This window comes from Sinohyriopsis cumingii, chromosome 18 (assembly GCF_028554795.1).
Source record: "Sinohyriopsis cumingii isolate HCF-2022 chromosome 18, ASM2855479v2, whole genome shotgun sequence".
NCBI lineage: Eukaryota > Metazoa > Mollusca > Bivalvia > Unionida > Unionidae > Sinohyriopsis > Sinohyriopsis cumingii.
Window position 1 is genome coordinate 52,538,828 of NC_142978.1, and position 21,773 is coordinate 52,560,600.

General features: G+C 35.1%; 1 protein-coding gene across 17 annotated transcripts in view; it reads left to right on the top strand.

The window, feature by feature from the left end:
* Positions 1-21,773, top strand: part of LOC149776646 (RNA-binding motif, single-stranded-interacting protein 2-like) — a 437,315-nt gene that overhangs the window by 292,060 nt on the left and 123,482 nt on the right. Inside the window, exon 1 of one of the 17 annotated variants that reach the window (XM_089941175.1) lies at positions 11,151-11,628. The exons of 15 other annotated variants lie outside the window; for them this stretch is intronic. Coding sequence is in view for 1 of the 2 variants with exons in the window: in XM_089941171.1 (XP_089797297.1) it covers positions 11,696-11,698 (3 nt within the window). In the remaining variant the exon portion in view is untranslated. Of the gene's footprint in view, positions 1-11,150; positions 11,699-21,773 lie in introns of those variants that run through there. One more of the 17 variants, XM_089941171.1, reaches the window with a different exon arrangement.

Consider the following 21,773-nt stretch of genomic DNA (forward strand, 5'->3'; position numbering starts at 1 on the left):
TGTATGTATATTCTCCTGTACCAATGATATAGATCTGTCTGTATATTCTCCTGTACCAATGATATAGGTCTGTCTGTATAGTCTCCTGTACCAATAATATAGGTCTGTCTTTGTTCTGTGTGCAGATTTCAGTCAAATCCAGATCAGTCTGGGTCAGGTGCTTTAGTGGTCATCTGATGTGGTCAATGACTGGTTAGCTGCCTTAGTATGCCTCTGGTATGGTCAGTTACCTTTGGACAAGACATTTTAGTCCAGTTACTCAGGACAATTTAATATGTGCTGATGTGTCATTAAACATGAATGAATCTGTCAAACAAGCAAGGCTATGAAACTACTAAGGTCTTATCCCTTTTTAAACATCAATGAATCTGTCACACAATCAAGGCCATGAAACTACTAAGTTCTTATCTCTTTTTAAACATCAATGAACCTGTCACACAATTAAGGCCATGAAACTACTAAGATCTTATCCCTTGTCACACAATTAAGGCCATGAAACTACTAAGGTCTTATCCATTTTTAAACATAAATGAATCTGTCACACAATCAAGACCATGAAACTACTAAGGTCTTATCCCTTTTTAAACATCAATCTGTCACACAATCAAGGCCATGAAACTACTAAGTTCTTATCCCTTTTTAAACATCAATGAATCTGTCACACAATCAAGACCATGAAACTACTAAAGTCTTATCCCTTTTTAAACATCAGTAAATAAGTGACACAATCAAGGCCATGTTCATACTAAGGTCTTATCACTTTTGTCCTATCATTCTATTTTACAGTGCTAGGAATTTATTTTCTTGGTTGTCATGTATCATGGTTTTGTAAAATGTTATTTGTATGGATAACAGCAGTGATGGAGAATTGGGTCTAATTATTTTCGTGATGGAATAATTATTAAGTGGATTTCTAAATTTGTGGTATCTGGCAGCCACAAAATCTGCCATAATTGGTATTTCATAAATTAACATGACTTACATTAAGTCTTTGCCTTGCATAGCATGACTTATTTTTATGTATTTAAATATATACCTGTGGACTGTTAGTGTTATACACTGTTACCATTGTAACTTTAAGTTTATATTATTTTGTGTGTTAATTGTTGAATCAAGGCTCTATGGATTTCTCATTCATAATTTTCCAATTCACTAAACTTTTTTATTACATAGGCTTGGTCATAGTAATAATTTTCAATTCTGTTTCAATAGACATTATTCATCAGTCAGCAATTACCAATCCTCGCTAGTGAACTAATCAAACATTTATTTAAGAATTTCTGCCTTAGAAAATAATCCATAGCTAGCAAGGTGCTCGGTCATTTAGTAATAAAGTCATTTTCATTTAGACCATTTTGATTTGTGTATAAATGCATTCCATCTTACAAATTTTTCAACAGACTAAGTGATGTTAAAGGGATCAGTTAAGATCAGAAAAGTGCAGGCAAACTACCTGTGAGAATGAAATGTTTTTCTGATTGGTCAAGTGTTATATTTTGGGTCTGAAATCTTTGAATTGATCACCATGGCCTAATAATTGACAGTCTTCATCTCATGTGTCCCAAGCATCATGGCCTAATAATGACAATCTTCATCTCATGTGCCCCAAGCACCATGGCCTAATAATGACAATCTTCATCTCATGTGCCCCAAGCACCATGGCCTAATAATGACAATCTTCATCTCATGTGTCCCAAGCACCATGGCCTAATAATGACAATCTTCATCTCATGTGCCCCAAGCACCATGGCCTAATAATGACAATCTTCATCTCATGTGTCCCAAGCACCATGGCCTAATAATGACAATCTTCATCTCATGTGTCCCAAGCACCATGGCCTAATAATGACAATCTTCATCTCATGTGTCCCAAGCACCATGGCCTAATAATGACAATCTTCATCTCATGTGTCCCAAGCACCATGGCCTAATAATGACAATCTTCATCTCATGTGCCCCAAGCACCACAGCAAACCATTTTTCTATATTTTCTTTGATTTTCTTTGTAAACTTTTAAATTCCTCTGCAATGTGATACAAGTAATCATTCATGGTCGCATGTGAGCAAATATAGTGGACAGCATTGCGCAATGCATAACTATGCAGTGAAATCAATCCTTAGTGTTGATTGGTCAGTATGCCCAGTTTAATTGACAGGTCAGAACTGTCTATTGTACACTGCCCAATAGAGTACTTGGCAAGCATCGTAATTGTATATTGCCCAATTGAAAACATGGTGAATGGTAAAGATTAAGGGCAGAGTTTATTTTACCTCAGCCATTCTAAATGTACCTTACCCTGGCAAAACAAAAAGAGCAGAACAAAAAATAACCCTGCAAAAATCAAATACTATTATATTAATTTTCTTTTTCACTGACACATATAGACATTGAACACTATATGGGTGGACAGGGAAACACATACAAGACACCTTTTTAGGCAGACAGGGTGTCACTTCTAAGCCCTAATCAGCAAGATATGCAACAAATAAAATCAGGACACTTTGAATTGACATGTAGCCCCTACATTGCCCTAAAATAAGGACACTTTGGACTGACATGTAGCCCTCACATTGCCTAAAATCAAGGCACTTTGAACTGATGTGTAGCCCCTGCATTGCCTTAAAATTAGGACACTTTGGACTGACATGTAGCCCCTACATTGCCCTAAAATTAGGACACTTTGGACTGACATGTAGCCCCTACATTGCCCTAAAATTAGGACACTTTGGACTGACATGTAGCCCCTACATTGCCCTAAAATTAGGACACTTTGGACTGACATGTAGCCCTTACATTGCCCTAAAATTAGGACACTTTGGACTGACAAGTAGCCCTTACATTGCCCTAAAATTAGGACACTTTGGACTGACAAGTAGCCCTTACATTGCCCTAAAATTAGGACACTTTGGGCTGACAAGTAGCCCTTACATTTTGGTTTTCATTCAGGCGTTATAGGCCTGTCCCCTTGTCACAGTGAATTGTTGTTGTGTCCACTTGAGGTTTTGCATGATTTTGATGTAAAGAATGAAATGTTTGTCAGTTTCTTGCTAGCTTTTCGCAAGGTGGGGAGCTGTCACAGCATGCTACAGTGACAGAATGTATTACATAGTTCACCATTAAATTCTCTCTTTATAGTTAGGCCTTGCTGATAGACACTGATCATCTGTATGGATTTCAATGGAGTGACCTTGCACTCCATTCATTAGTGACATTGTTATCAGTTACAATCTCATGACATTAACTTAGCACATTAGCACCCCTCAGAATTATTGAGTAAGTCATAACATGAGATTAACTAATTTTTGTCTTGACCGCTGTTAAATTGCTTTGACCTATTTTAGTTAAAGTATTGGTTGAATTAACATAGTTTGGATGGTTACAATTAGATTGTGTTCAGGTGACCAGTTATTTGACCATATGTTTGTCACAGAATACATTATGACAATGAATTTGTACAAGTCACAAAACATGGGTTTATCACTTTATGTTTCAAAAGATCATGAAGATGATGGTGTTTGATGGCACTGCAAAAAACATAGATTATGGATAGTTCTGACCTGTCAGTCAATCTGGGTACATTATTTTTGATTAGTCAAATACAGGCATTAAATTCACTGTGTCGTACTGCATTGCTGTCCACCACATTTGCTCGGAAACAAAAGACCATGCTTGATTACTTTTTTGTTTCATTGCACAGGATTTTTGAAAGATTACACAGGAAATCACAGAAAATTTATCAGAAAAATCGTTCACCATTATGCTTGTGCCACATGCAATGTAGATTTTATCTTGCTTTTTTGTTCCTTTTTATTTATTTGATATTTTTTGTCCTTCCCCTTTTCATATTTTCTCAAGTTTCTACACAATGTTTGACACATGGAAGCATTGGCAGTGATTCATTCAATATAATCATATTTCATATACAAAACAGTTATAGAATAATGATGTTATTGGTTGTTGTTGTTGTTGTTGTGGGGTTTAACGCCATTTTTCAGCACACGATAGGCTATACATGGCGGCCAGTATTAATGGTGGAGGAAGAACCCGAGAAAATCCCGGAAAGAACCACCGACCCACGAGAAGCTACTGGCAAGCTTTCTCACATACCCACATTGGCTGAATCCTAGACTCGAACCGCCGCAGACAGAGGTGAGATGGCAGTGATCCATAACGAAGAGCGCTTTAGACCACTCGGCCACTCGGGGCCCCGATGTTATTGGTTATGCTTATGAAAATTTTGAATACAATTTTATGATAATTTTATGCCTATTTTTGGCTGTTTATCTTATACGAGTCAAAATATTGCATGCAGTATAGAAAATGTTGTGTGTATACATGTTTGCTTTTATATTTTTTTACTTTGGATTGTTTTTTAAAATAAAAATTAAGTTTGAAATATTGGAATCTTGCATCATACTTAAGTTTCGTTGATTTCTTAAAAAATTAAAAAAATTGAGCATTTACTTGTAAGTTTGGTGTAAACTTGACACAAAATTGGTTTTCTTATTCTATTTTCTGATGGTCTTGCAAGAACTACATGGTTGACTGGCACAGGTTGTACTTTAGCTTCCCCCTAGGCACATGCCATTGCTGTGAAACACACGTACAACTCTGCTGGTCAGGTACCTTCTTACAATTAAGAAGTTTGAAATTAGTCAAACAATTAGTTAACAATGGTCAAATCGGATACAAATATATACCCATCAGCATGCCCACTGTTGCTTGTTTTGACATGCTATTATTATTTCTTTCTTTTCTTAAGAGATTACGATAAATGATTATTTTACATGGTTCTGAAGTAATTTAATTGCATGATTTTAATTTTAATGAAGAATGTATGAAGCCGAGGATAAATTTTAATGCAGCATAAAGAATAAAACACTCCTTTCAGTCACTCAATTTTGTATAAATTGTTTATTTATTTGTTGTTGTAACTTTAATGTTTTCCTAAATTGATAATAAAAAGATAAAATTATTGTAGGCCATAAAAGTGCCTGTTTTTTTATTCTTACATGACAATTATTGTTGTTGTTGTTGTTGTTGGGTTTAATGCCATTTTTCAGCACACGATAGGCTATACATGGCGGACAGTATTAATGGTGGAAGAAGAACCCGGGAAAACCCCCGGAAAGAACCAACGACCCTCGAGAAGCTACTGGCAAGCTTTCTCACATACTCACATTGGCTGAATCCGAGACTCGAACCCACGCAGACAGAGGTGAGATGGCAGTGATCCACAACGGAGAGTACTTTAGACCACTTGGCCACTCGGGACAATTATACATGTACAATATGCATGTAATGGGTTTGAATACAAAAGGAAAGCTTCAATTTAAGTATAATTACAAAACATTCCTGAAAACATACTAGAAATTCAGATTTAATTAATGAACATACCCAACTTGCAAGAACAGAAAGATTATGTTATTTTGTCTTTTTCTAACAAAATGTCTTTTTGAAGTTTGTAAGGATGTTCATTCTTTATCATAGACCACCAGCAACATGTGGCGACTTTGACCTCATTTTGGACAGTGAAAATCCCAATTTCATAAATATATTTTTTTGTGTGGCAATTAAGTCTTTATTTAACACAGGATGAGAAAGAGTCTTGCAGTCATGTCGGAAAGTGTCAGAATTATTTTCCGGAATATTTTCCAGTGAATCTGCTGCTGATGCTACTGAATCAAGTCATGTTGACAATAGCTGAATAATAATAATAATAATAATAATAATAATAATAATAATAAACTATCTTTAACAAGGATAACACATTTGGTCATGGCTGACCCATCTGCCATGTGGTCCTCAGTTTTTGTAATAAAATAATAAAAATAGAAGTTCATGCACATAACCATGTATCGTCGCATACTCATTTGTACATATTTGACATGAATGACTATGTGTGACTATACTGGGAAACATACAAATATATATCAATTATGGATATGATTTTAAAGTTTTCTATTCAGAGCTTTTAATATATCATTCCAGCTGGTCTAGAAAGAATTTCTTTAATGATAATTTAAAAGAAGCAAGGGATGTTGAATTATGTATCCTCATTGGTAAGGAATTCCATACAGTAGGTGCTGATACAGAAAATGAGCTTTTGTAATGATTGGTTTTCGACCAAGGAATCTGGAGATCGTTGTTTGTCATCGATCGGAGATTATGCTCAGTATTTGATGATCTTAGTTCAATTATGTTAGAGATATAATCTGGAGAAAGACTGTTTAAAGACTTGTATGTCATGATTCCTTTAAAATAAAGAATACGTTTTTGAATCAAGTCATGTTGACAATAACTGAATCGAGTCATGTTGACAATAGCCGAATCAAGTCATGTTGACAATAGCTTGTGAAACAGAACAATAGTAACAGTAGGTAGAGCTTATTGGTTGGTATCTGAACTTTTACATCTAGTGTGGAGGTTATTGGAGTAGATGTCTTGCCCAAGGACACACCACAGTAACTTACACAGGCCGATGATCTATATTCAAAACTGCATTTTCTAGGTTGTGAGTTAAAGACGCTACGACTGGACCACCATGACTTCTAAAGAATTTTAGAGATCTTACCAATAAATCATAATATTTTAGTGATGATAGTAACATTTTTTGTGAATTTCTGTTGTGCGAAAATATAAATACATGTATATATAAATAGGTCATGCTTTCATGCCAACAGCAGCACTGTAAACTTACATGCTGTGCTAAAACCAAATAAAGTTTGTTTGGAACAGGTGGGGTGGGGTAGGGTGGATTTATTAAAACTGCAGATAAAATAAATCACTGTTTGTTAGGGAGGTATACATACTAATACTGACAAAACGTTAATCACAGTACATGTATTTAAAAAAAAAAAACTTTAATAGTTCATTTACTTACATGTTAGTATAAAAGTCACTTCTCAAATTTTAGTCACTGCTATCTAATCCCAGTTCCAGAAACTATCTGAAAAATCATAGCCCCTGTTATAATCCCCATTGGTTCTTGTTCTCTCTCTCTCTCTCTCTCTCTCATATATATATATATATATATATATATATATATATATATATATATATATATATATATATATATATATATATATATATATATATATATGTTCTTGCTAATTTCAAATGACTTACATTGGATTTATAATGCTTGCTAATTTTGTATGAGTTACATTGTATGTACATGTATAATTCTTTTCATGAGATGTAAGCAAATAGGTTAGGTCATTTTCTGATTCTGATTTAAACTGAATATTTTTATCTTCATAATGTCACCATATCTCGATCCCAGTGATCTGATTACGTTGATTGAAGTAGTGAGAAAATAGGATTCACTAGGACTGCACCAGTCTCTCCTTTGTTTCATGTTATCTATCATGCTTGTGACAGTCTCTGTTCATGAAGAGATATCCCAGCCATTTTATTGAGGGTTAATTTTATACAAAGGATGATGGACTATCCCATGCTTTTTAATGCTTTCAACATGTATATTGTGAAGAAAACATTCTTTTGTGGGATAATAATAAGTCTCTGATGTGAGATGGCTAAATAGAAACCATCTATCCCATGGAGTGAATTTGCAATTCCAGTTTGACTGAGGCCTGTGTGTGACGTGCTTATAACCATAGATTGATTTAGTCTACGGGGAGTTTCAGACAAATGCAACTTAAAGATAAGACATGTGAAATTACAGGAGAAAAATGTATGTCTGCTTCAAGCAAAAATCATTCAAGGCTGATATAAGGAATTATCATGGACATCACAACAAGAAAATGCCTATATCAGTCAGCTCACCACCATTTGGTTTTCATTATGTTAATTGACTGCTTGCTGTCAATTAGTCCCCTTATAGTGTTTTTTTTTATATACTATAACATAGTAAAGGAGAGCATTAAAAGAGACCTACATTTATTACAAGGCAGCCTTACATTGAGTTCAGTTCCATATCAAAACTACATTCATCCACAAAATGGGATTCAGTAACTTACCATTCTTATATGACAAACACAGCTTTATTAATGTGTATAAATATGAGGGACCATGCTTGATTTAGGTGTATTAAACTGAGGCAGCATGTTTTATTTGGTGTATTGAAACAATAGACCATGCTTTTTTGAGGTGTCTTAAAATGAAGGACAGTGCTTTATTGAGGTGTATTAAAACAATAGAACATGTTTTATTTTTTGGTGTATTAAACAGAGGGACCATTCTTTTTTGAGGTGTATTAAAACAATAGACCATGCTTTATTTTGGTGAATTAAAAACAGAGGGACCATTCTTTATTGAGGTGTATTAAAACAATAGACCATGCTTTATTTTGGTGAATTAAAAACAGAGGGACCGTTCTTTATTGAGGTGTATTAAAACAATAGACCATGCTTTATTTTGGTGAATTAAAAACAGAGGGACCATTCTTTATTGAGGTGTATTAAAACAATAGACCATGCTTTATTTTGGTGAATTAAAAACAGAGGGACCATTCTTTATTGAGGTGTATTAAAACAATAGACCATACTTTATTTTGGTGAATTAAAAACAGAGGGACCATTCTTTATTGAGGTGTATTAAAACAATAGACCATGCTTTATTTTGGTGAATTAAAAACAGAGGGACCATTCTTTATTGAGGTATATTAAAACAATAGACCAAACTTTATTTGAGGTGTCTTAAAATGAAGGACAGTTTTCCTGAGGTGTATTAAAATCAGGGAACATGCTTATTGAAATGCATTAAAATGAAGGACTGCTTTATTCAAGTGCATGAAAATGAGGCACCATGCATAATTAAGGTTTAATAAAATGAGGGACAATGCTTTTTTGAGGTGTATTAAAATGAGGGAACATGCTTTATTGAGGTGCAATAAAATGAAAGAGTGTTTTATTAAGATGTATAAAAATGAAGGACAATGCTTTATATAGGTGGATTAAAATGAGGGGACCATGATTCACTGAGGTACATTAAAACAATTGACAAGGTTTTATTGAGATGCATTCATATGAGGGACCATGATTCATTGAGGTACATTAAAACAATTGACAAGGCTTTATTGAGATGCATTCATATAAAGAACCATGATATAATAAGATTCTTTAAAATGAGGGACCATTCTTTATTGAGGTGTATTAAAAAGGTATTTTTCTACGCAAGAAAACAGAATTGTTTGCAATTTTGTTAACTTTTTCAATTGTTTGTGATTTCATTAATTTTTTCAATAAGATGTTGAGAATCTTGCCACTATTAAATGGAACCCATGTTGCTTGTCATGAACATCCCACTTCAGAAATTGATTTTAGTTGTTGTTGTTGTTGTTCAATATCTTGCTGTTTAAAAAGAGAAACCTATCGGTCTAATGCTGCACCTAATATGGAGAACTTGATTGGCCTAAAGCTGCATATAATACGGACAATTATCGGCACTCAGGCTGCACCTAATACAGAAAAAAATCTATTGGTCTAGTGCTGCACATGATACAAAGAAGATTAACGGCTTAATATTGCACATAATACAGAAATAATCCTACATTATTATATAAAAATGTCTCAGATACCTTTATTTGTCCTTCTTTGCCTTGATTCTATTTTGTTTTTCTAGAAACAAATTCAAAACACAAGGAAACAGAAAGACTGGCACATGTGTCTTGCCTTCACCTATACAAACATCACAGTAACTAAATGAACCCCCTACCATGCTAGAAAATTTGCCTCTCCCTTGCTTGAAAAACTTTGCCCCTTCCTTGCTTGAAAAGTAGTTCCTACCATGCTTGAAATGCAGTCCCTGCCATGCTTGATTCATAAGTCGTATTGTTTGAGCTTGTAGCCTTTGTCTTGGAATATGGATAACAATGTTGCCATTTTCAAGAGACTATGTTTTATGTTGTGAAAAAAAAATGGAAATACATATAGATTAAACAGATGTACTGAACTGAAGAATGTATTGGCTGTTCTGCTTTTCGTTGCACTTCTGTTGCCAAATTGTCGCAGTTTGCAGAAATTGTATCGGTCTTTCATAAGAATATAATGGATTCTGTTGATTGATTAAGAATCCAGTTCCCCATTATGCATGAAAAGAATCTGTCATCTTCTTGCAAATAACAAAAGTACAAGTATCAGCACAGCCTTTATGGTTGAGATATTGAGAAGAGATGTTTTGTTTTGCATTGATTGAATTCTGCAGAATTCTGTTATACTTCCAGAATCAACATTTATATTGCATGCCTCCTGGTATCAATTGTTATTTGTACTGTTTGACAGCAGCTTGTGAGGACCATGAGTGAATGATGTGGGACTTGTCAGAGGTCACATTTACTCAGTATAGGCTAGTACTTGAGTGCTGCCCTTATTGTTTTCTTAGGGGTTTATGGAAGACTTGGAGAAAGCTAATTTCAGAATTTTTCAGTATTTATACATGCTGTGTTTAACTGAATTGATGCTTGCTATCTACATTTTGAAAAAAAAGTGGAGGTGGGGTTGGGGCTGAAAAAACAAAAAATAATATCTAATGGTCAAGGTCACAAAGGAATACACATCCCACAAATAAACTTTGTTTGGTTTTGGTGTTTTGTGGCACAGTATTACTTAGTAATGAGGCATTTGGAGTTATGTGCCTTGGTAGCTGACCATGGTCACTCTAATGGTAGGATTCGAACTTGGACGCTTTTGGTTGCAAGTCCAGAACAATAATCACATAGTCATTGTGACTCCTTAACCCAAACACATTAGTCCAAACTCCCATTGGTCTGACATTTGGGGTGGCTTAGTGGCTACATTGGTCTGACAGTTGGGGTGGCTCTGTGGCTACACTAGTCTGTCCTGTGCTGATGTACCATTAAACCTCACTGAGCTGATCAGTTAATAAATATTTCAGAATGTATTTAATGTATTTGAGGAGCTTGGATACAAGAGGCTCTATTGGTCAGCCCACCACCACCACCACCACCACTTTATTTTGCATATTACCTTCATTTTGAAATAAATCTCATAAAATGTTACACCTCATTTTTAACAAGGCTGAACTATGACATTGTTTTATGACACACCCTTGTGTCAAGTATGCCTATAACAAGGGCTGCAACATATCAAGTCCCTGTCAGGCACTTGTAAATTAACAAATTTCATATGGTGATTTGCAGCTGTACCAGGCTGTTAGAGTTGGTGGGTGAAATTCTTGTCATACTCACTTCCTACTTACATTTACATATCTACAAAAACAGGCTTCTACTTGCATAGGCACTTACAGATACCAGGGCTACATCAAATAGGAGGTTACTTGAATGGGATGTGTCACAGTATGGTTCATTGGGACTGAGTTGGGAACTTTATGGTGAAGAATTATTCATAGAAAGTTAGGTGTATTTGCATTTCAGAGAGGCAGTGATGTGTAAAGGCCAAGCTGTGTAGCTCTTCAGTTTAGTGTGCTACACTGAAGGGATAAGCTGTTTATTATCAACAATACAGCACACATACTAGAGCCTATCTCCCACCATTCACTAGTTGGAGTCAGTTGACTGGGGCTGTTGGTACAAACTTGCTGAGGTTGAGTGGGAGTGAACAAGAATACAGATCTGGGAATATTTTATTTTAAAATCTCTGTAATTCTTGGATAAAATCAGCAGAAACTTGAGAACTTGGAATACTGTGAGTGGAAATTTGGAATCTATTCAACTCTCTAACACATAGAAAGTGGAATAAGTGGCCAGTAGTGATGGTTTGTATTGAATACCTGTATATTCACTTCATTATAGGTGTGTAGCTACCACATTCCTAAGGGATATCAGACATATACCGTAATGATCATATCTAAAGCTTATAGATATAATGTTTATGTACATAAATGTAATTAACTGTTTAATATTTAAGACTTTGTGACGTATATACAGTACTGATGTCTTTCTTTATTGTAGGGATGTATGGTAGGGGTGTGTGTAGAGTACTGGTGTCTTTGTTATTGGACTATATGGCAGGGGGGTGTATAGAATACTGGTTTCTTTATTATGGGGCTGTATAATAGGGGTGTGTGTAGAGTACTGGTGTATTTATTATGGGGCTTTATGGTAGGGGTATGTGTAGAGTACTGGTGTCTTTAGTATGGGGCTGTATGGTAGGGGGTGTGGTCTTGATAGCATGACATTCCTGTGCTGGCAAGTAATTGTTCTCAGTCCCATTTTCATTTTACTTATCTGAACAGAATAACATCTTGGTTAATATCAACAAGATTTCAGATTTGACCCAGAGCATGAAATGTATATAATTGTAGAGTGAACAAAAATATTTGATGTACATAAAGATAAATACATAGGGGCTACTTCAGGCAGGTTATTGTTACAAGTTCAGATATGGGTACTCCTGATAGGCAGATATTTATTTAATGAACTAATGGGCACTCCTAAGGGGCAGGTTTGTCATTGTCTGTTTTTTGCTGTATATGCACCATGATTTTGGTAATGAATTCAAGTCAATATGTTTATTTAATCGCTATGATTAGGTTAAATTTTGTTAGAAAACCCCCTCCAGTAATGCCATCTAAGAACATTATTGAAATGTATCATAGTGGAGTCTGTATTGCAAAATATGGACCTAAAAGTGAATGATTGCATGAATTATAAGGTCTACATTTTAACTGCAGCCAAACGAAGAAGCACCTCAAAATTGTGGAATGTAAAACTGACTTACTAGCTTGAACCTAGTTCTCCAGGATGTAAAATTGGGTTGAAATTAATGACGCAGGATGCACAACTCGTAAGTTGGATTGAAATTAGTTATCTAGGATGTAAAAATATTCATATTGGGTTGAAATTAGTGATCCAGGATGTACAACTCTTCAGCTGGATTTACTGTAGTTATATAGGATATACAAATAGTCATATTGGGTTGAAATTAGTAATCCAGGATGTACAACTCTTCAGCTGGATTTACTGTAGTTATCTAGGATGTAAAAATAGTCATATTGGGTTGAAATTAGTGATCCAGGATGTACAACTCACTGTACAGTTGGGTTGATATTTCTAAGTGATCTGGGTTACAAAACTGTCCTCTTTGGTTGAAATTGTTATCCATGATGTAAAATGATCTTTTGGGGTTGAAATTATTGATCTGGGTTTAAAACTGTACTATTGGGATGAAATCAGTGATTAGGGTTTTAAAATTGTACTGTTGGGTTGAAATTAGTGATCAGGGTTTTAAGACTGTACTGTTGGATTAAAGTTAGTAGTCTGGGATGTAAACATGTGCTGTTGGGTTGAATTTAGTGATCTGGGATGTAAACATGGGCTGTTGGGTTAAAATTAGTGATCTGGGATGTAAAGCTATGCTGTTGGGTTGAAATTATTGATCTGGGATGTAAAACTGCAGTTCAGTTGAAATTAGTGATCTGATGATTAATCAAAGCTGGACTAGAAAAATTAATTAACCCAATATTTCTTAAGGATTTTCGCTTATTAAATATAAATGATGAAAGTTTTGATCAATTGTGGGATTCAGACCTGGACCCTTTCAGTCACAAGTTCAGCATGATAACCACTAAGTTATTGTGGTTCATGAAAAACTTGCAAAAATATAACCAGTTCAAGTCCAGGTCAGGTTACATGGAGGTGGGGTGGGAGTAGCTCAGGTAAGTTTTGCTGTACAATGTTCCCAAATTACGTGTGCAAATGTTTGCTATGGGACATTGTGTTTTTGTCAATATTTCTTACAACAAAATGGCTGCTTTCTTGAAATATAATTATTCACCTATAGAAGTGTTGATGACAAAGACAGTTTTGTTAGGCAGGACTCAAATAAGTTGTCCTTTGATACATTACACCCACCCATCATCCCTGGTATAATCATCACCTTGTTCCTGTCTGTACTAGTGCTGATTGTAGATATTGATGGTATTTGGATGCAGTTTCACTATGCACATACATGTGTGCCACATAAAAGTACATAGAAATGAAAGAGAAATAGGGTGTATTTAGTGTACCTGATAGATCAGTACTGCATATACTTCAGTACTTACATACTACCTATGTACATGGATTGAGAAAAACATCGGTGATGAATTTGCTAGAGATGTTTGACTGGTAAAGCCTGTTTTCATGGTAGCGTCATTTCCAGTTCATTTCAAAGAGATGTGCCATAAAACACCAAACTAAACAATGTTATTTTTAGGTGTCCATTACAACATGCTGGCATATACAAATAATGTATCCGGGGCCCCAAGTGGCCGAGTGGTCTAAAGCGCTCACCATTCCAGATCACTGCCATCTCACCTGTCTGCGTGGGCTCGAGTCCAAGGATCGGCTAGTGTGGGTACATGGGAAAGCCTGTCAGTAGCTTCGCGTGCGTTGGTGGTTCTTCCCTGTGTTTTCAAGGGTTCTTCCTCCACCAGTTATACTGGCTGCCATGTATAGCCTATCTTGTGCTGAAAAAACCTCGAACAACAACAACAACAAATAATGTATCAAGTGAGATATGGTAACCTTGTTGTTGACATTATGTGACAAATTGTCCTTATATATATATATATATATATATATATATATATATATATATATATATATATATATATATATATATATATATATATATATAAATTTGTACCCAAAATTTAATTTTTATATCAAATCTTGTAAAAAGCAGATGTATCAAATAATTTACCTGTTAAATTGCAAGAAATTTACCATGTGTAGGCAATTAAATTCTAAATTTAATGTACCTGAAACATATGCAGATCAATACAGTTATGCATGTACATTAACAGATTTTGCCTTCAGGAAATAGCATTTGGTATTAAGTTTCAAATACATTTCCCTTCTGTCATGGGCATGTTAGGTTAGTATATATGTAAACTATTTTATTTCCATAGTAATACTTTGATTGAGTAATATAGACATTGAATGTCATTATATGGTGTTTTATAGTCTAAATATAGACATTGAACTTCATTATGTGGTGTTTTATAGTCTAAATATAGACATTGAACTTCATTCTGTGGTGTTTTATAGTCTAAATATAGACATTGAACTTCATTCTGTGGTGTTTTATGGTCTAAATACATTCCATTTGAGGATCTTTGAATTACTTGGTTTGGTTATCCATATTTAATGAGCCTTCCAATACACACTGAAAAATAACACATGTTGTCAATAAAAAGGACATGGTATGGCTATTATGACAAGACTTGTTTTGTTTGGTGTTTATGGCACAGTAATACCAATGGGTCCATTGTTTGGTGTTTATGGCACATTATCATAAATGGGTCATTTGTTTCATCTTTTACTGCATGGCAACACAAATTGGTCATTTGATGTCTTACTAATTTGAGTAGAGTATCTTGCCCAAGGATACACTAAGGTGGCCGAATGACCCATTGATATGATACGATCCCAATCTTTTTGTTGAAAGTCCAGCACTCTGACAATCAAGACTTTATAAGCTCCATTAGTTATTTCTTACATCAGGCAGATCATGGCACATTGAGCCTGTTCTACACCCCTGAATGTGTATCCGAAAGACACTGTAAATAATTTGCTATAATAATAGGTATGTTGGATGTAGAGGTGATATTTGTGGGTAAATATGATGCTGTAGAATTGGCAAGGGGGGGAGGCTTATGTTTAGAAAGAGTGATTTGGAATCAGCAGTGTTGGGGAGGCTTATGTTTGGAAAGATTTAGTGATGTGGAATCAGCAGGGGAGGGGGGCAACTTATGTTTGGAAAGATGCAGTGATTTGGAATCATCAAGGTGTGTGTGTTGGTGGAAGGGGGTTCTATATGTTTGGAAAGAGTGATTTGGAATCAGTAAGGTGTGTGTATGAGGGGCATATGTTTGAAAGATAGTGATGTGGAATCTGCAGGGTGTCTTTTGGGGTGGAGAAGGCTATGTTTGGAAAGATATATTGATGTGGAATATGCTTAGATTAGCTAATTGAAGTGGGTGGACTTATTTATGGAGAAGCATGGTGCTATAGATCTTGTTCAGTGGAAGAGTTGGGGAATTTATTTTCATACTAACTGGAATACAAATACTTATACTGAATTACAATGGTGCCATCAACTACAGCTGATAGGAGACTGAGTGGACATTTCTCTGTTGTCAGAGCCCTGGACTCTTGCATACAAAGATATTTTGTACAGTCAGCCATAGTTTATTCTACAGACTTGTTACATGATGCCTTTAGATTATTCTACAGACTTGTTACATGATGCCTTTAGATTATTCTTACAGACTACTTATCTTGATTTCATTATTTACCAAAGTTGGAAAGTTGTACATGAGAGAGAGAGAGAGAGAGAGAGAGAGAGAGAGAGAGAGAGAGAGATATGTATAAAGGTACTTTTTATTTACTAAAAATGTTACAGAATCTGTGCGACATAGGTAGGTAGGTAGGTAGACAGATAGGTAAATAGATACTTTTTATTCATTAAAAATGTTGCAGAATCTATGCGACATAGGTGAGCAGACAGATAGATAGGTACATATGTACTTTTTATTCATTAAAAATGTTATAGAATCGATGCAACCTTGGTAGGTAGGTAGACAGATAGATAGGTATATATGTACTTTTTATTCATTAATAATGTTAAAGAATCTATGCAACCTAGGTAGGTAGATACTTTGTACTCAATAATGAGGGTTTTTTTTGCATTAAAATAAATTGTTTTAGTATTCCAGTATTGTACCTAGGGTCAGTGTGTTCCATTAGCCTCCACCTAGGATCCATTGAGCTTGTGTAAATGTGTTCCCTTACCTCCACCCAGATCCAGTGAGTGTTCGTCAATGTGTTTCCATAGTCACCCCCTGTATCTATTGAGCTTGGGTTGATGTGTTCCCATAGCATCAGCCTAGGATCCAATGAGCATGGATAAATGTGCTTCATTAGCCCCCACTTAGGATCCATTGAGCTTGGGTCGATGTGTTCCCTTACCCCCACCCCGGATCCAGTGAGCTTGAGTCAATGTGTTCCCTTAGCCACCTTCCCCCCATGATCCAGGGAGCTTGGATAAATGTTTTTCGTTAGCCGCCACCTAGGATCCAGTGAGCTTGGGTGTTCCCTTATCCTTCCCCTAGGATCTGCTGAACTTGGGTGTTCCTTTTTCACTCCTACGATCCAATGGATTTGGGTGTCCCCTTATCCTTCTTGTCGGATCCTGTGTGCCAGGGTCAATGTTTTCCTATATGCCACCCACCCACCCCCGCCAACAAAAGTTTAGCAGCTTAGTGGTGCTGTGAATTATCATTTTGATCATGAAGTGACTTGTACATGGTTTTCATCTTTACAGCTTCCTGTTTCCTTTCAGTGTACTGTCATTACATAACTATCTTGACATCATCTATTACCAGGATATCACAAACATCATCTACAATCATTCCAGGCACCAGAATTACTGATGTGAAGGCTTGTTTTGATACAGTTAGATCTGAATATCATGTTATGTCTTTTATAGTTAGAACTGTGTATTGTAACTATCAGAATTAGGGAATACACTTGTATCATTCTATTTGGTTTCAAATTCATGTTTGATATTGTTTACAAAATCAACCCATAATATTTTTTATTTACTGTTTTTATTGTTAAATTATGCTGTCATCTTTATGGGATGATGTTTTGATTACCATTTAGAGTCCAATGATTCCTGATAAGCAGGGATGTATGGTACATGAACCAGTTTCTTTGATAACCAAATCCAACTTCTGTATTCTGGAATTTCTCCATGTTGTCTACATGTCTGGTGATTCAGTTTCTTGTATAGAAAAAACTGTCATTTTTGTGTTTGCTACTGCAAGTATGGACAGATTCCTTTCCAAAGAGTTTGCATTAGGTAAATTACTTGGTGTGCTTATGGACAAATGTATTGCATGTTTTTTGGCTATTGGACTTTTCAGCTGTTCTGGTCCTTGATTATGGCATTAGCCTGAATTTGCATCTGTGGTTTATTTTTTGGTACCAATTAGTTTAGTCATGCTGAGATGCTGTAATCATTCTTAAAAATTGACAGTGTTGTGCATGTTCTGGAATTGCAATAAACTCTAGATTCAAATACATGTATCACATGCCCTAAGCACCAACATTTTGGAGGTTATTTAACACATCCCATAAACACCAAATTTTTGGAGGTTATTTAACACATCCAATAAACACCAAATTTTTGGAGGTTATTTAACACATCCAATAAACACCAAATTTTTGGAGGTTATTTAACACATCCAATAAACAAAGTTTTTGGAGGTTATTTAACACATCCAATAAACACCAAATTTTTGGAGGTTATTTAACACATCCAATAAACACCAAATTTTTGGAGGTTATTTAACACATCCAATAAACAAAGTTTTTGGAGGTTATTAAACACATCCCATAAACACCAAAGTTTTGGGAGGTTATTTAACACATCCCATAAACACCAAATTTTTGGAGGTTATTTAACACATCCAATAAACACCACATTTTTGGAGGTTATGTAAATCGTCCCTTAAACACCTAATTGTAGTTTTCATTATTAACATATGAAAGCATGTTTAATTTTGTGCTTGAATATGAACTGATACATAATTACAATTTCCCTATTACATGTATATTCAAAATAGACATGTTACATAATTACACTCTCAATTGTATACAAAATAGACACGGTACATAATTACGTTCCCAAATGTATACAAAATAGAAATGGTACATAATTACACTCCCATAAAGTGTATACAAAATATACATTGTATATATTTACACTCCCAAATGTATACAAAATAGAAATGGTACATAATTACAATCCCAATTGTATACAAAATAGAAATGGTATATAATTACACTCCCAAATGTATACAAAATAGAAATGGTACATAATTACACTCCCAAATGTTTACAAAATAGAAATGGTACATAATTACACTCCCAAATGTTTACAAAATAGAAATGGTACATAATTACTCCCAAATGTATACAACATAGAAATGGTATATAATTACACTCCCAAATGTATACAAAATAGAAATGGTACATAATTGCACTCCCAAATGTATACAAAATAGAAATGGTGCATAATTACACTCCCAAATGTATACCAAAAATAGTACATAATTACACTCGCATAAAATGTATACAAAATAGACATTGTATATATTTACACTTCCAAATGTATGCAAAATAGAAATGGTACACAATTACACTCCCAAATGTATACAAAATAGAAATGGTACACAATTACACTCCCATAAAATGTATACAAAATATACATTGTATATATTTACACTCCCAAATGTATACAAAATAGAAATGGTACATAATTACAATCCCAATTGTATACAAAATAGAAATGGTACATAATTACACTCCCAATTGTATACAAAATAGAAATGGTACATAATTACACTCCCAATTGTTTACAAAATAGAAATGGTACATAATTACACTCCCAAATGTATACAAAATAGAAATGGTACATGATTAGTTTCTGGAATAATTTGTGTCCCATGAAAATTTTACTTATTACAATGTCAACAAAAATTTGCTGATCACTATACCAACATAGAATAAAGTAATAGAAATCAGAAACAAACACAATCCATTAAAATTTCATACGGTTATAATTACCATGGTATTATGAATAACTAATTTTTTTTTTTTTAAGAAAAATAAAAGTTATTAGGAGAGAGGAAAGGAGAGAATGAGGTACAAATAGAAAAGTCTATTCTTGCACTGGGTTGTCACTTGCCGAGTGCAGCTGTGAGAACATGTAATTTGTCATATAGAGATCCCAAGGTAATCCAGTAGGATTAAAAGCTCATAACTGTCTGATCAAAGGCATTCTGGAGTCCATGCATCTGAAATTAACTGTGGATCAGTTATCAGTGGTGACTTTGTGACACAGGTGTGAATCGAATTGTGTCAGATGTGTTTACACAGAGCAGTTCTCTTCTACACTTATTTACAGTTCTACTTTTTGATCAAAATTCAATCGCCCAGATGACAGATTCTCTGGGTGTGTCTTTGTCCCCAAATGGGTCTGGTTAATCAATTGTTTTACTGTATACTAGAGATTCTAGGGTTTAATTTTGACCCAAACTGTTTATGATAGACCTATGATTCTATTGTTTTTTTCCCTTCCTCTCTTCCTTCTTTCTTGTCTAAAGAAATATTCCCAGTTTGCCGTCAGTATCTGTAATAAATGCCAAATATCACTGCTTACACCGATTTTACCAATGTTCCATGTAAACTGCATTTTTTCTGCATAATGCACACTTAGGTGTGATTGGCTTAGAAGCAGTATAATTCATGAACAGATTGGAGTCAAAAGTATTAACTTTATATGCCAAGTGGAACAAGCATCGTTGATCCTGACTTACCAGATCATTAAGGGTGGAAAGACCATAGTCGTTTTAAATGCTTTCAGCAATGTATCAACAAGTTTTATTATAAATTGTACCTAGCAGAATGCACATAACTACATTTGAAAGCAAACAAGGATGGGAAACAGATTGCAGGGGAAGTAACTGTATATTTATAGTTTAGAACATGGTTGGAATAGCTGATCTGGGAAAAAAAGAACATCAAAGAAAGAAGCATCTGGCATTGATGTCTGGCATGAGAATTGTGGCATGTCTCTTCTAAATTAAATAAAAAATATGGTTAAGATAACTCGAAAGATAAGACATACTGGCTGTGTTAATAAAGTTAAATGAATGGGCATGTTAAAATAATAATTCAAAGGTGATTGGTATAGACTGAGTTCTTGTTTGTTGTCATACCGTATAGCATTATATAATGGGCACAACAGTTTTGTGTCAGTGCATCAATCCTATATCATGTGCATCAATCTTGTATCATTTGACTTCATCCCACATTTTATATTGCTGATGAGACTAATGGAGTCAAATTATTAATCAATTAGATCATTTTTAATCCGTTACAACAAAAATCAATTACTATGGCTACATGCTGTGCCCCATCCCCACCTCACCCCTTCCTGTCCACCATAAAATCACCAGAATAAGTTTAAATAAGTTCCAGAGAAATGCACAACACTGTTTTGAATGTTTGGCTTATGAAAGGAACAGAGTTCATAACTAAAGTTTTCAAATCAGTTTAGTAAGATCCTTCATTAATGGAGAGTGGAAATCAATATCCTGGGCAATTACAGAATCTAATTTCATTCCTTCCTGCCGAAAAGGCACACCATGGGCAAGGTCAAAATGTTTGCCAAGTACTTTTGAGGTGTGTGGGTACAATTGCTGATTCTAAACAAGTTTTCCCATTGTCCTTGTGTAGCACATAAATCCCCATAAACGCTTTTGGGGTATTCATGGACAGAAGTTGTCTAAAGTGTTTATTCAATTAATTTTCATAATCAGTCAAGAGAAGTAATTTGTGGAATTGCCAATTAGCTCATTCCTGACTCAGTGTAGGAGAGAAACAAGGACTGGGTGTGTGTGTGCATGTCTGTGTATGTGTGTGTGTATGTGAGATTTGGATTTTTAACATATCTTGAACAATTTTTAAGTCATATGGCTATGATGTCTGCAGTGTGGCAGTTTATAGTGATGTCTAGCACTGGGGCATCATGCTGAAGACATGTAGCATCATGTCCCACCCAGTCACATTATCCTGACACCAGGCTGACCAGTCCTAAGACTAAACTATTAATGCTGAGCACCAAGCGAGGCAGCTGTTAGTACCATTTTTGTAAGTCTTTGGTATGACTTGCCCAGGGATTGCTGGGGATCAAACCCACAACCTCCCGCATCTGAGGTGGACGCTCTAACCACTAAGCCACCAGAGCAGTAAACAAGGGACTAGAGCAGGTAG